Below are 16,605 nucleotides of genomic sequence, written 5' to 3' on the forward strand. Positions count from 1 at the left end.
TAGTTTTCGTTGCTAAAATTAATATTCAAAGCAAATAAACATGCCATTTTAAAATGAGAGCGTATCGTCGATCGTATGGGAGCAGATTTAGGTAGCGTCCGCGGGTTCGTGGAACTGTTCGTGTTAAGGGCCAAAAGTCCTATCTATCCCATCCCTAGTTGAGATAGATCAGTGACCTCATCCCCAAATTGACTATATTCAGGGCTTTATTGAACATAAAACGGGTCCTTTTTGATGCAAATATCCGTAAACAAAGACGAGGCGGAGGAACGTGGAATATTGAATACCCGTCACATCTGGGCTTGAAAATATAATGGGTTTTTTACTACTGGAGTCTGAGATGGGTTTGAAGGTCTGTTGACCTTTTAGAAAAGGAAGCTGTAATAAGAATTTCATATGAAGTTGAAAAGAATACAGGCAAGTTCCTTAACGATGCTGACGAGGTAATCTATCTAAGTGGGTTGGGTTTTGACAGAATTAATAATTTAAACAAAAGAATTTCGTTGTACTAGAGTTACTAGACTACCGAGCAATGCTCTTAAGTCAAGTATTTTCCGAAATATGACACAAAAGGATATATGTCATAAATAAGAAAGAACTCCTTAAAATGCTTTATATTGGACCTACGAGGTTAGGCTTTGTCTTCGATTTTCACTGATTTTCTACTTGTGTTTTTGCTGCCACGTGATTTCCCTGGAGTTTCGAAAACGTCGGGTTAAGAATGTTAAGATGCAACAATAAAATTATAACATTAGATCAACATCATGGAGCTACCAACAACAGTGAGCTACTTAATCTGTAATACGTCCAATCGGATCTGATCCGATCCAACTCGATCAGTCACAATCAGCCAATGATCAGCCGCGCAGGTTCTCACGACCTGCGCCCGCGCAGCTGCCGCGCTATCGAGCAAACCGGACACTTACAATTTCTCTACAGGCTCTTTTCATTGCAAAATGCTATTCTCTAAGGCCGACCCACCTATCGATAAATAACGTAATTTTTAATATTGATCGGTGGACAGTATTCAATGCATCTAATTAGTCGACAATGTATTGAAAATTGCACGTGATTAGTTGTAAGGTCTGCGGAGTTTTTTAAACGTAGCAAAATAGACCAACGATAGTCAGTTTAAGAGTTTTGCTGTTAGTTTTAGCTATTGCCTATCACAATTCAGAAGAATTTTTCGTCCGATGCGACGGTTCATTTGCCGACCGTTTCTTGAGAAATCGTCTAAGTTTCAGATAAGACACACATTAGCTCAGCGGTTCCTAACCTGGGGGTAATAACCCCCGTAGGGGTAAAACTGGTATTTTTCGGGGGTAATAAGCTGAATTAAATATAAAAGAAATTACACCTGTAAGAATGATATTTATTGGGAATAGGGGTAAAATGGGGTTCCCTATTTAGTCATAGGGGTGGCAGAACTGAAAAGGTTAGGAACCACTGCATTAGCTAACTACCTAACACTTTTCAAAAGTTCCGAGGATTTTAATTGTTTTGGCAAAACCCAAAGGTCTAATGGTTTCCCATCAAGAAGTAACCTAGTGAACTACACAATTCCACCCTTTAAAAGGTTTAACACATAAAATTTAACGCTTTATTTTCACATGATTGCACTAATCTCGTAAGAATGTAAAAACCGGCCTGATATTTCCACACAATGATCAGAAATTTCATTTTTTTATTTATTTATACTACGTCGGTGGTAAACAAGCATACGGCCCGCCTGATGGTAAGCAGTCTCCGTAGCCTATGTACGCCTGCAACTCCAGAGGAGTTACATGCGCGTTGCCGACCCTAACCCCCTCCCGCCCCTCGTTGAGCTCTGGCAACCTTACTCACCGGCAGGAACACAACACTATGAGTAATATCCTTAACTACGCGGATTCAAGAATAATTATAATACTCAATCTATTATTCAAACCGTTGTTCCAAGTGTATGCTTCCAAGATAATCTAACGGTCGACCACTGTGACTAGCGCCATCTACAATACACCTGTTGAACTAACTCTACGACCCTTCTGCTCTATAGCACAAAGATGCGCGAGCGCCATGCTACCAGACCGGTGTGCGTTTAGAGCGAGACGGCGCTATGTGGACGCGGTGTGTTAGAGTGGGACGGGCGCGTCGCGTGACTGGTTAGCATTGCAAGGTCGTTGGGAGAGGTGAGTGACACGAATGCGCGAACGCATTGGTCGGGTGCGCGCCGACCGTATAGGGTCACGCGGCGACGACATGACGCGATAAGAAAAAGGGGAACTATGTAAACGATCAGCAAAAAAATTCTAACCTTAAGGGCATACTGCTGCACAAATCAGCCATCAGTAACATTTTTTTCCAGGGACGATTCGATAAGAAATGTAGACAATCAGATTAAGTAACTACATAGACTTTGCACTGATGGACCATGATAAACCTCCAATTTCTATGAAATTATGACATTTATAGTAGCACATTTGGAAATGCAATGCAAAGTCGGCGCTTAGCTTAGACAAACTCTAGTGCACTCTGGCACATTTGTAGTCCTGTGTAAGCAAACTAATTCGATTCTCTCGCATTTTCTTACTAATAAGCTAGCTTTTTTATACTAACGTCGGTGGCAAAAAAATATACGGCCCTCCTGATGGTAAACGGTCACCGTAGCCTATGGACGCCTGCAACTCCAGAGGTGTTACTTGCGCATTGCCGACCCTAAAACCCTGCACCCTCGTTGAGCTTTGGCAACCTTACTCACCAGCTGGAATACAACACTGAGTCTAGTGTTATTGGCTGCGGTTTTCTGTCTTTAGTATTTGAAAACTAACTTCTTTAGTATTTTGCAAGACAATCACAATACGTACTTTTACCATTACCATTGCTTGACCTCTAAATTTGACCCCAAATATGTGCTTACTTATTTAATGAGTCTACACATAAAAACAAAAACGCAAATTACAAACTACAAAATTGTTTATTGATAAATGTAACTATATAATAAAATAAAATAAAAAACTATATAATTGTATAGGCGATTTGCAACCCAGTTAAAAGCGAGACGAGCACGCAGCGAGTTGTCCACGAGCACACAACAAGTTCGCCGCGACTGCGCAATTATATCGCCGCGAGCGCGCAACAATTTCGCTGCGTACTAAGATTAAAATACTGGGATTCTTTGAAAATACGTTGCGTGCTCGCTTCGCTTCCAACTCGCTCGCAAATCGCCAGTGCGATAGGGCCCTAATATTCCAGAACCTAAACCATACGATCGATGACAGACAGGCGCGGCAACAGCCGCAGCGACCCATGCGGTCGGTGCACACCCGACAGCTCGCGTGCTAAATCCTCATGTTTAGGTTAACTAATCCAGTAATATTGATTTTTAATTGATGACCAATTCATAATTGCTTTTAATGGCTTTACAAGCAAAAATCGCCTAGATTTGTTTTCGTTGATCCTTTGTTTTATCCGGCTCGAAGGACCAAACTAAGGAAACAAACTTATACGTGCGGGTTGTTGTGGCGCTACTGTAGTGCAATGGGGTATGGAGCGAGGTTAGTTCAGAATTTTGACAGCTACGCAGTTAAGTTGGTGTTATGTAATTGCGTGTCAAATCGGTGGCACGTTTGAGAATTTACTGTAGTTGTCTGTAAAATGCTGTTGCTACGCGGTATAATGATGGAAGCTTCGGATTATTCTTTACGACACAAAGTAAGAACAAGTATAAGTATGAATAAAGTACTACAAACACACAACAAATACAAAAGTACAAAAAAAACTCGTAGAAATGATAGTCTTTATGATATTAAGCTGTAAGAAAACGAAAATTATTGTCACACTGGTTTTGACCGTCACGCCATCTTGCGAACAGTATTGATATGAATTGACGTTATATTGAATCCTGCAATGTAGATGGCGCTACAATACAAATCTGATTTTATTTTCCAAGACTGTCGACTGTAGCAATTTTGGAACTAAAAGTAGATAACTTTGGAGATCATAAACTTTAAGTCTAATATTTGAAAAAAGTTTTGTCCATTTTACTTAAGCTGTGCATTAGGTCCAGAAGAAAAAAAGAATATCCCTTAAAACACTGTTACGACAATGAAATGGAATAAGTTTAATGACCACAGGTCTGGCCTAGCGGGTAGTGACCCTGCCTATGAAGCCGACAGTCCTTGGTTCGAATGTTTGTGTGATGATGATGAGCATTGAGCACGGATATTTGTTCCTGAGTTATGGGGTTTTTTTATATGTAAGTATTTATACATTATGTATATCGTTGTCTGAGTACCAACAACACAAGTTCTTGAGTTTACTTTGGGGCTTAGTCAATTTGTGTTAGAATGTCCTAAAATATTTTATTTAAGTAAATAATATTTAGTTTAATTCTAATTATAAGTTTATCTATGTACCTACTTAATCCAGTGACATACATATGCCATACGATAAATAAATAAATAGTTTAGTGAACATGGTGACCGAGTAGGCTAGTCATAATTGGGACCGATTTTTATTTTTTGTCGATTCATTTCGACAGATTTTGGTAAAATTTGGTTGATAGGTAGAATTCCTTATCATATCATATCATATCATTTATTCTCACATAATAAGCGCAACTTCACCGTAAGACCTAAAAATGTACCACTGAGCTGAATAACGAAAACGTATGATATTTTCGTAACTCATCAGAAATTTTGTTCTAAATTTTGTTTTCGTATTTATTCCACACAGAACGAGGAGCTCTTCAGACTGAAGTCCGGCCAAATTTTATCCAAATCTAAAAAATTATATTCCATCAAAAACATTTTCATGTGAAATGTTACTAAGACGAAACCATAAGGCTCGTACTGTCAAAAAGTTATCAGATCTCTTGTAAAGCCAAGCTTCTAACTCTATAAGCCTTAACTTCACAAAGTCTACATTTTAGTCAAAATATATGGCTTAAACCTACGTTTCGCTACAGTCATCATCATCATCATTCATCATCATTTATTGAATGCCAATGATGATGATCACATGGGCGTATGGTGAAAAATGTATTCACTATTCATTATTTTTTATTATACAATAATTCTTGTAGTAAAGAAACGGCCAAGCCACATATTTTGACTAAGGAGTACAGTTTGTTAAGTTAGGGCTTGTAGAGTTATAAGCTTGACTCTACAAGAGATCTGATAACTTTTTGAGAGTACGAGCCTTATGGTTTCGTCTTAGCAACATTTTATATGAAAATGTTTTTGAAGGGATTTCTTCTCCTTCTTTGCTCGTCTTGGCGGGGGCACTATCGTGCCCCCAGACCCCCCTCCTTAGCTGAACATCAATGGACCTATCATTGAATTAGTAAGTAAGTAACAAATAATCAGGTTGGGACCTTATATCTTTACAATAAGGTTCACAATTATTCAGCTAACTGTCCCAATGATAAATTTAGTCGTAAAAGCCGATGACACCGCCTCCATCATCTGAGAGATCAGTCGCTCGGAAACGTTGCATTATTCAGGGATTCAGATTTGGATTCCGCCGGTTCGCACGCCAGTCGACAAAAAGCGCGCGTGTGCCCCTGCGGAATACCGTTCGTTACTCGCTGTATTGTATGTTACAGTCAATAAACAAGTCCGTACCTACCTCCAAGTGTCTGTGAACAATTGCTTAAGCCAAATTCTGAAATTCTTCAAAATCACAAACGCTCATTTACGGAGAATAACCGGACAAGCACCCGTACACAAGGAGAGCCAAACGCGCAATGTGGGTCGGCATTGGATTTGGCATATCCTCAGGAAGCTTGACACCCACCCACCTATCAAAACTGGCCCTGACCTGGAAGATGTCCGGAAAACCGAAACATGGCCGCTCTAAATCTATTTGGCGCCATTCCGTGGAGCAATAGTAGAGTGTATTGGGGATGGAGTGGGAGAAGGTTACCCAAGCTGTCCAAGGTCGGAGTCAGTGGAAGAAAATAGTTCGAGCCCTACAGCAGGTAACAAGATGAAAAGAAGAAGAAGATACCTACTACGATCGGGGTTATATTCCACTCTTGCTACAACTACATCCATGCAGACGATGAATGCATGCAATAATAATAATATCTCAAATTTATAAACTTGAATTAAACAGTAATTTCTAAAGCGAGGCTTGGACTAGCAAGAACTTTCATTGCTAGTCTAAACCTCGCTTAAATCTAAAAAAAACTTCTATGACAGTTATACTTTCTGGGTGGATACTTTATCTGTGGACTGTGAACGACTAAACTTCATGTTTATTTCATTTCCTACTTTATCTTCACTCGAACAGTTACAATCATTAAACAGTGTTTACGCAACTTAAACAACGCTAACTGTTTATTTACGACCAGTAAAGCGAGTAATGCTGAGAGTGGTTGTTTTGGGGGCTACATTTATCCTTTTGTCAAAACTTTCGGCTATCTTGCCGCTAGGGATTGCAAACCGGATTGGTTTTCAATCCGGCCGGATCCGGCCGGATTTTGGCCGTAGACCGGCCGGATCCGGACTAAATTTAAACTTTTTCATTCGTTTTTTGTTCTGTTCAACTTCATACCTCGTATCCGTTGCCTTTTCCTCGTCTGAAACGCACAGCGCGTGCTGTATTTAGGCGTTTTTTTATCATACGGATCCGGTAGTGCCTGAAAAGTGCCGGATTCAGCCGGATTACCGGATCCGCCGGACCGGATTGCAATCCCTACTTGCCGCTGAGAGGGACATGAAAACAACATACATCTTTCTCTGTCCTTCTAATCAGAAAGTGTCTTGAAAAAGGTTAGATATAATTACTCCTTTACGAGCAGTAAAGCTACTGGTATTGAGGGTGGTGGTTATTGTAAGTACTTGCGAAGCGCACCATCTTGCGGCAGCTGGCGGCACCGCAAGGGCAACGGGCGACCACCCGCGCGGGCGCAGGGATTTGAGGAACTTTGCCATTAGTTTCGTCTAATTTATCACTAATTCGGTGCGTAAGCTAGTGTTTTTGTTAAGGGCCATCTTTTCATGTGTTTTCGTTTTTCTTTGATGTCAGATTTAAAAAAAAATGGTGGTTATACAGGTTCCCATACTCTGTACCATATAATTTCACCGTAACCCATAAAAAAAATCTTCCTCTTAGTTACGAAAACGTATGATGTTTTCAAAACTCATGAGGTATTTACGCACATTTTTGCTGTCCGTAATCCGCCCAAAATGAGAAGCTCTTCAAACGAAGGTACTAAATTTTATCAAAAACTGACGAAAAAAATCGACAACTAAAAATGCTCTTAAACTTAATTTAAGTATGACATTCAAAATATATGGCGAGTACTACTATTGTATGTAATTCAATAAATTGAAAACATTCACTTACCTTAGCGTAGTCGACGGGGGAGGCATTCACGGGGCACGTGAACAGGCCCTCACTGAAACAAACAAATATTACACGAATTAATCATGGTCCTGATAGTTAGGTAGGTACTTATTTCCTATCGAAAATCAAACTAATCACGTTACTCTGGGTCCTATGACTTGTCTTATTGATGCAATAAGTTTTTTTCATCTTCATGAAATAAGTTTTCAGTTACAATATGGCAGCCTTTTTTCAATATCGATCAATGCCATCGGATTAAAAATTAAACAACTTGAAATGGCGTCCAATTTTAGCAAAAATTTATGACGTTTCAATAAAATCACGGAAATCGTAAAGAAAAAAAATCTCCGAACCAATTTTTTCAATGATAAAGTTTTATTTCTCTAATGAAATTAGTCAGATATGACTTCTTTAAAATTATTTTTAATTTTATTTCTCCTAGTAAGTAGATAGTTGTGCATTACATCCTCTAGCGGAGTGAGTAAGTATCGATAGACGTGGACAATTAAATAGCAATAATGATTGGATCTCGGTGATCGTCGTTATCGTACGCGCAGCCGCTTGACGGCATATTAATCGATGCTAGATGGTACAGACGCCTACACAAGTATTGAAGATATACTATACTACACTAGTGATAGTGAAAAATGCATAAGTAAGTATATTAAGTATACTACCTAATACTCTATTAGGTTTAGCTAGACCTCGCGAACCACGAGAGACCGAGCGAAAAAATGAATCGACCAAGTAAACCATACTATACCTAGTATTCATTCATGGAACCTCACAAAATTTCACAATAATTTTAAATCGACATATGGAAGCATTTTTGCCCAAGCTGATAGGGACCGTGCGCGTTGGAGGGTCTGCCATCTTGTGGCCTGAATCGGAACCATAAACAGGCACATTTACACGTCACGTGTTTTCTTGTGCATAGTAGGTTCTGCCATCATGTGGGCTACATCGGAACAAAAAACATCACATTTACGCCTCGCGCCAAAAATCTGACGGCTCCTGTGCTGCCTCCTACAGTTCATGCTCGCTCCCTATAGATGCTTCATTCGGTCAAAAATGTATTGATGTTCTGCATAAAAGACTTGAAGTACGGAAGGAAAATAATTTGGGAATAGTCACAGAGACATATCTGTTTGGAAATGTCTGAGATATTTGCCTGGGGGACTAATTTATTTATTTATTTAATCTTTATTGCACAATACATGAAGGTACAAATGGCGGACTTAATGCCTTAAGGCATTCTCTACCAGTCAACTAATCTGTCAATTATGATGAAAAATAGCGGAGATCCAGACAGATCTAACGAACATATAATGTGTACTATGTGAACTATCTAAACATTTCTGAAAGGCATCTTGCATCATCAGCTCAGGTGTCTCGGTGTGATCGGTGACCTTGATAAGAATAACATGAAATAGAATATTTAAATAGGTTTCTTAATGTTTTCCTAGGTTTTTCTTGTTATAAGCGCTACGCACAAACCGGCTTGTTACTTGAAAGGTACCATACCCAAAATTCGGCTTTTCGTACCTTAAGTTGAATTGGATATGGATCGGACTTTAGGCCTTTGATGGCGTTTGAACCATAAATAAGCCTTTAAGGCTAGGTTCAGATGACAAGCGCTCAACGCGCGTTTTGATAACGCGCGTTTACAACTACATATATTTTATTCAGGTCGTACACATGCTAACGTTATTATATCGCGCGTTAGCATGTGTACGACCTGAATAAAATATATGTAGTTGTAAACGCGCGTTATCAAAACGCGCGTTGAGCGCTTGTCATCTGAACCTAGCCTAAGAGGCAGAAGGAATTCCTCACAATGTTATTGAATTTTCAGTATTTCGCAGTGACAGAGTTCAATTTAGAGTAATTTCCGACACCTTTACGCCCGTTAAAGGGTTAATTATAAACCTGCTAGCAAATAAACAATAACGCTGTTCACCCTGACTTAGGCACGGTTTAGGCTATGAAGTTATCTTCTGCGTGACAAACAGACACATTTAAAACGATGTCGCTGCTGAGATACACCCTTTGCTCACTAAGAACGTAAACAATACATCATAAAATGTTGCGTAGGCACCGGTAACTGGACGGCTGTTGCTCGTACACTTTACAAGGTAAAGTGGCTACTGTGTTGCGTAGGGTTTTGGTTTAGTAAATCTTTCTTCAAACTTTATGTACTTATACTTACCGTGTTTGCGCGATAGTAAAATCGATCTGTTTTATATTTTTCCTCTATTTATTTTCCGTTATAATATGTATCGTACAACGTTTTACAGTACATATGGCCATTTAAATGTTCGACACAGTAACGTAATATGCTAATTTTCGCACTAGTGCGGTAAAATAGCACCATATATGTACTGTAAAATAAATATTTCTTTCCAATATCGAGGTTCTCATCTCATCCAATCACCGAAGTTAAGTTAAGCAACGTCGAGCGGGGTCAGTACTTGGATGGGTGACCGTTTTTATAGATAATGGTACGGAACCCTTCCTGTGCGCCGGTTTTTTTTTTTAAGGATTGTCCTATAATATTTATTTATCTATCATATTCCTATTGGTAAACCCACATGAAATATTTAATGCCTTAAACCATTCAATTCATTTTTTGAAAGTTCAAAATACCTGGTGGTGCTGAGTACTTATTTAAATGTATAACAATATACATAATGGATATATACAGATGAATACTATAACTAGCTTATATCTAAAATAGGCCCTTGAGGCATTGTACCAAGGATGCTGGCGGCATTTCCTCGTTGTATCGCAATACTGATATGTTTAAATGTATTAAATAAGTACTCAGTTTTAAATTATGCACAACTACTATGCTACACTTCGTAACTTTGGGCGCTTCAGTAGCCATCAAGTTTACCAATAATGAGTAGTAGATAACAATTACATCGGATGCAACACGCTGGGTTCCGCCGTTAGAACGTGCCCGTCTGTGGCGGACACTCGTCGAGGCGTTTAAATATGCCTTACCTTAGTATAATGAGTGGTGGGGCAGATGATTTATAATGATATAAAGAATGTAAAACTTGGGCACTTCAGTAGCCAAGTGTACCAATAATGAATAGTAGATAACAATTACATCGGACGGACACGCAGACAGACAGACGGGTTCCGGCATCTGCGCGTGCGCCTCTAGACTGTAAAGGCGAATACCCGTCGAGACATGGACTTATATATGCGTTCGTATGATGAATGATATGGAGAACATCATCATCATCTTCCTGGCGATTTCATGGCCTTTTGCCATGGTCCATGGGAATCTGGGGTTCCCTATAAGCAACTAGTCCCAGATTTTGTACGAAGGCGAAAACCATCTGACATTCTAACCCAGAGGGGACACTAGGCCTTATGGATGACTCACGCTAGACCAGGCCGGGGCCGGGCCGGAGCGCCCGGCGCTTCGTTTTCTATGGAAAGCATGATCACCGATCAGCCGTCATAGAAAATGACGTTTCGGTCGCCTCAGCCAGGGCCCGGCCCGGTCTAGCGTGAATCACCCTTAAAGGATATTATTTGGATAAGCCCGATTTCCTCACGATGTTTTCCTTCAGTCTTAAGTTTCGAAAAACCAGCCGGCGGGTGTTGAACCCACGACTTTCGCATTGAAACCTTTCCCTACGCTACCAATGCTTATCCGCTTCTAATGGCGTGAAAGACATGTGGCAAATAACACTGCAATACAACGGATGTAATACAGTCGCCGTAGCATATGAAAGCTTGCAACCCCAGCCCCCCTAGCTTGACATCGCGCGATAGGTACTTGAAGTTGCAGTTAGTCGTAATTTGTATTTCTTTGCAGATCGGATACTCCACCGAACACTGTCTATGACCGTAATATGATAAAATTCATATACTAGCCGTGTCTTATCCAACCTCGACATTGGCAGAAACATCAACACCTTGATGGAGCCATAACACGAAAAATTTATTGATTGAAGTTGCGCTTGACACATGGAGCCGCGTGACAATTAAAGTCATGCCATGTCTGGTATGGACAGAAGATCTATTGGTGTCTAGTGTTTTCTATTTTTATAAAAATATTTATAATAAAACTACGCGCGAAGGCTTGAACTTGAAATTAACTCCCTGTCAAAGGTTTCTTAAGAGAGTACACCTCATGAGGTTCTGAAAAGGATATATCGGGTATTTTCTTAATACATGAACTTTTACATGTGTGCATAACTCAAAAACCAATACCTACTGTACGTATTAAAGTAATTACTTCATAATACTTAACTGAATTGTTCTGTAATAATTGTTACTTTGCATTAATTAATAATTATTGTATTTAATTTTAGCGGCGTGCGGCTGTTGCTGCCAGCTGACAAACCGCGTGGCATGCGGTATGCGCGCTATGCCAATAGAAGATGGACGGCATTTGTGAAAGACGCACAAAGTAAATGTTTGTTATTCGTCTTTTTATCCGCCCGCCGCTGAAAGGAGGTTAATGTATGTGAATATCTTGAACGCTTTGGAGTTTAATTGGCATACACCTATCATGAAGAGGTTTGATGAGTCTCATATGGGTATGTACAATACCAGGTATGTACCAATGGACATATCAACTGAAGGACTCCTCATCCGTAAAATTCTACTCTTTTGTAAAACCTTCTACCATAATTTCCTCAGTCAAGAGGGAACAAGCAAATGATACACATGCATCTATAAGTACGTACTGAAGAGGATTCAGTATTTGAATTTACCTCCCTGGATGGATTGTGCCTGTTTTTTTTGCCTGCCTTGCCTGAAACGTTTTCAAAGGCGGTCAATAAAGAGTTATATGCAACAACTAATTTTAACATCAAATTTGATCCGCAATTGAACCAGCGATTTTATTCGCTATTACGATTAACCAGCGTACAAATGTAATATGATTTTTGATTTTCAAAACAACGATCACGTAAAACTTTATAGTTTTATATAGGTACGAAATCTTCGGTTCAATGTTTCCATAAGATATTATCACTCATGGTCAGTCTACTGAAGATCTAACTGCAGAAATAATTTACTGACCGTTATAATTTGAATAACTATAATTTTCTCTAAGAACGAACAATTTTGTAAACGACTCCGACGGCTGCAGGCCAAAGCCAGTTTATCAGGATATCGCGATTTACAAAATCAGGGGGCCTAAGCTAAGATGGCAATCGTTCACTGACAAACTCTAATATGAGAAGGATACAGCCATAGCCAAGCGAACCGTATAGAAAACTATAATCTTCTTTGAACTCGGTAATTGAACAACCACAATCTTCTCCATTCGAGTCGATAAAAATGGAAAACTCTGTCACCAAATCTATCATTAAACTTCAATAAATCAGCGTTCACGATCCACTGCGTCGATTATACTGGTTATTAAACAAAACTGTTCCGGTAACGTTCGAGATGCGCAAAAACGCCCCCCAACCATCCACACACGCATCCACAGTTAACATCAATGGTACTCTCTTTAGACAAACCAATATTATATGAGCTCTTATTGTACATTATTGTTACTGGTCTTAAGATCAATGAATATTGGTTTTAGTAATAAGGCTTAAGCAATGAGAAGAACACTATATTTTCTTCGCATTGTCGACTAATTACGAATGATTGAGAAAAAATCTTCTTGATGCTTTATACCCACATTGTATTTATGAGTTTATCATGCGTCAATCGATTTTAAACTTTAAATAAACGATTTAGAGTTTATTTCAGATTGTAGTGGAGATATTAGACTGGGTATAGACTAGCGTAAGGACAGGAATAGGCGATTATGTTGTTGGTAATTACCCATGATAATGCGCGTGCGCTGGTTTCTAATCAAACGACAAAGACTAATTGCCGAGCCGCATAATTTAGTGCCGGTTTTTATAATCGGGCAATTAATCATAGTGCGTTGATAATTTAATTATCTTCGTCGCCGTGTGGAACTAAAAGTATATAAATTAATAATTCATTATTTCTATTGATTTTGATAAAAAATAAACAGTACTTAAATATTATTCGTTTTGCAAAATGATTAAATATTTTTCGTTTTTGAAAGAACAATAACCCTTTGTAAAGAAAGGTAATTAAACAGTTAAAACGGAAATGTATGTGGTGTTACCACACATACCTATCTATTTGTCCCTGAGTTAAGGCTGATGGACGTTTTCTATGTATGTATCGTCTATCACCCATAGTACACGCTTTGATTAGTTCGTGTCTAACAGTCTAACCCGAACTGAGATGGTCCCAAAAATGTAAATTCAAAGAGCCGACGTCATCCAAGACAAATCGTCATAGTAAGTGCAATACAGGATGTAATCGTTAAGTGTAAGCCAGGCGATTATTCCGTAAACATAACAGATATTATAAAACTTCAAACTGATATCGAAAGTGCGTTACCCAATGAGTAGAATTATATGATTAACTTTTTTTCAATTAAAGCAGAAATATTAAAAATATTAAGATTAAATGCTCCCATACATTTAGTACGACGACTCACTCCTCAAAGAACGTCGGTGTCGTAAAAGAAAAAACTGCTTGAGATTCATTATTTGCACGAATAAACTATAAAAAATTAATAAAATGGATATGGTTAAGTGGATAAAATAAAACAATTCATGTTTCATTTGATAACGGTGAAATGACCAGACCGTATAAACTAGTCTTTCAACGAACGGCGTACTAAATGTATGGGAGGGTTTGAAGTTAATGTTTGGGATATTTCTACTTTTATTAAAAAAAGTTATTAATGTAATCTTACTCCTTGGGTAACGCACTTTCGATATCTGAAGTTTTCTTATATCTGTTATATTTACGGAATAATCGCTTGGCTGCACTTAACAATTACACCCTGTATATTCGAATATACTTCAAAACCATTTAGTGTATTTGTTTTTAAAACAAAAAAATATTTTGGCGTTTGGTTTCTACAAATTAAATTATGCTCTTAGGAGGTGCACACTGGCGCCGTAACCGTATGGCGTCAGAATGATAACCGCCTTCACAATATTACGCAATAGGTTAGAAGGCTTGTAGTGCTTAAAGTTTACGATTCCCTTTGCATGGTAATGGCTAAACTCTAAAGATAGCCGGAGCCAGCTATTTGTGCCACTGAGATACGACGCGGGGGTCAAGCGTTGCCTGCAACCACTGCACTACACAAATGACTTTTTGTAGGCCTTATGTCTATGCAATAAAGTATATAAATTGTGAGTTTAGTGTCCACGATGGTATAGTCAGCGTGAGAAGTAGCGGATCTGTCTACACATCAAAATGATCTAAGGGGTTAGAGAAAACATTCGATAGCCAACTGGTATTTTTATTTCCTGAAAATAATATTGCTATATGCGAAAAAAAAAATGAAAAATTTAAACGATAAATGTTTGCACCAAAAAGGCAGCAACCATTATTGTGACATCATAAGAACAGTGCCGTAACATAGGAACATAAAAATATGCAGTGCAAACTTACGTCGGTGTAACAAATAACACTTGTTCCTGCTATAGCTGTACTATACAGTGACGTCACTCACGAAATAAAATGGTAGTCAGCGTTATCGGTCACGTGACATACAGATAATAAAACTACGATTTTAATTTGTTTTTTTTAAAGGGTCGGAAACGCGCATGTAACACCCGTGTAGTTGCAGGCGTCCGTAGGCTGCGGTGACTGCTGAGGTGCTGACGGTGACACCATCAGACGTGGTATAAAAAAAACCGGGCAAGTGCGAGTCGGTCTCGCGCACGAAGGGTTCCGTACCATTATTTATAAAAACGACAAAAAAAATGTTTGTTGTATGGAAGCCCCCCTTAAATATTTATTTTATTCTGTTTTTAGTATTTGTTGTTATAGCGGCAACAGAAATACATCATCTGTGAAAATTTCAACTGTCTAGCTATCACGGTTCATGAGATACAGCCTGGTGACAGACGGACGGACGGACGGACGGACAGCGAAGTCTCAGTAATAGGGTCCCGTTTGACCCTTAGGTACGGAACCCTAAAAAAAGAAATCTCACGTTTCACATATTTCTTGTGGTAAAGTAAAAACTATAAAATAACATACTTTCATAATTTAATGTCGATAGATGAAACTCCGTATTATAGATGTTGACTATACTGCCAGCAACAGTCTTCACTGACCATGTCTAGATCTTGTGCCTTTGTGATAAGGACTATGAAATTGTCTGTTAAATGTGGCCATGCTCGTGTCTAAGCTGTTGAGCTAATGTTAAACAACTTGCAATACTGCGGCCAAATCTTTGCGTAAGACATCCTGGTAAATAAGATATAAATGTAAAGATGTAGTAAAGTAACCAACTCTACCCGCGGCGCTTCAGTCTTCTGGGATTCCGTCTCGCGCTCGTCTTCACCATTTCCTCTGTATTGTGCGCTATATTTTCTTATAAATGCGAAAGAAACTCCGTCTATCAGTAGTAGTAGTAGTAAAACTCTTTATTGTACAAAAAATAAAACAAAACAAGAAATAAAACACTCATCATTCAGTCATTAGTCAGTTACTTATTCTGTCGGTTTCTCCAGTAAATTGAAAACAACATTTATAACTTAACCACACTGAAAAAAATATCTATAGAGCACACATTAAAGCAATTTTTTTATTTATTTATTTAGGATCACCAACAGACAATACATCAGAGAAAAAATAATCTGTAGCTTACATAACATTAAGGCTAGATGTTTGTCCAATTATAGGTAACCACAGCTTATTATGATTAAGATTAACTGTTTTATACAATATCAATAAATGTTTGAAAACAGTAAAATACAAAATAGCAACGTTAACTGGTTGTACATTTCTAGGTATTGAAAAAACGATAAAAATAAACGAATAGTCACAACATTTTAGCTACTCAAAACAGTAAAATTTACTGTTTTGTTCGATAGGCTAATACGGAACTGTTAATAAACCAATCGGGCACTCTCACTCCTAAACGAACTATCAATCCAAAGACCTGATGTTGATGTCTTTTATGACTCACCAGGATCGTTCTCCACAGCTTTATATATGTTTGTTGAGTGATTGTACCTAGTTTGTAATGTTTAACTATTTGTGGATATTGTAAATAATTCTAATTATTAATATGTCTTTCCCATCACGGAACAATGGTGTTCCGGACCTTTGGGAGGCGTGCGCGGAGCCGAAGCCAACACGTAGAGGCCCTTTTGACAGCGGATGTTGCCCTTGCCCGTGTCATGGGACGCACGCAGAGGCAGCACCCACCAGGGTGAAAGGACTATTTGAGAGTTG

The 16,605-nt window shown here is 38.7% G+C and overlaps 1 protein-coding gene across 1 annotated transcript in view; it reads right to left on the reverse strand.

Annotated features, from left to right (window-relative positions):
• LOC133520962 (TNF receptor-associated factor 4) overlaps positions 1-16,605 on the reverse strand; it is a 128,118-nt gene that overhangs the window by 100,181 nt on the left and 11,332 nt on the right. The window contains exon 2 of the mRNA XM_061855682.1: positions 7,333-7,384. Coding sequence (XP_061711666.1) covers positions 7,333-7,384 — 52 coding nt within the window. The remainder of the gene's footprint in view (positions 1-7,332; positions 7,385-16,605) is intronic.

Source organism: Cydia pomonella, chromosome 9, assembly GCF_033807575.1.
Source record: "Cydia pomonella isolate Wapato2018A chromosome 9, ilCydPomo1, whole genome shotgun sequence".
Classification (NCBI taxonomy): Eukaryota; Metazoa; Arthropoda; class Insecta; order Lepidoptera; family Tortricidae; genus Cydia; species Cydia pomonella.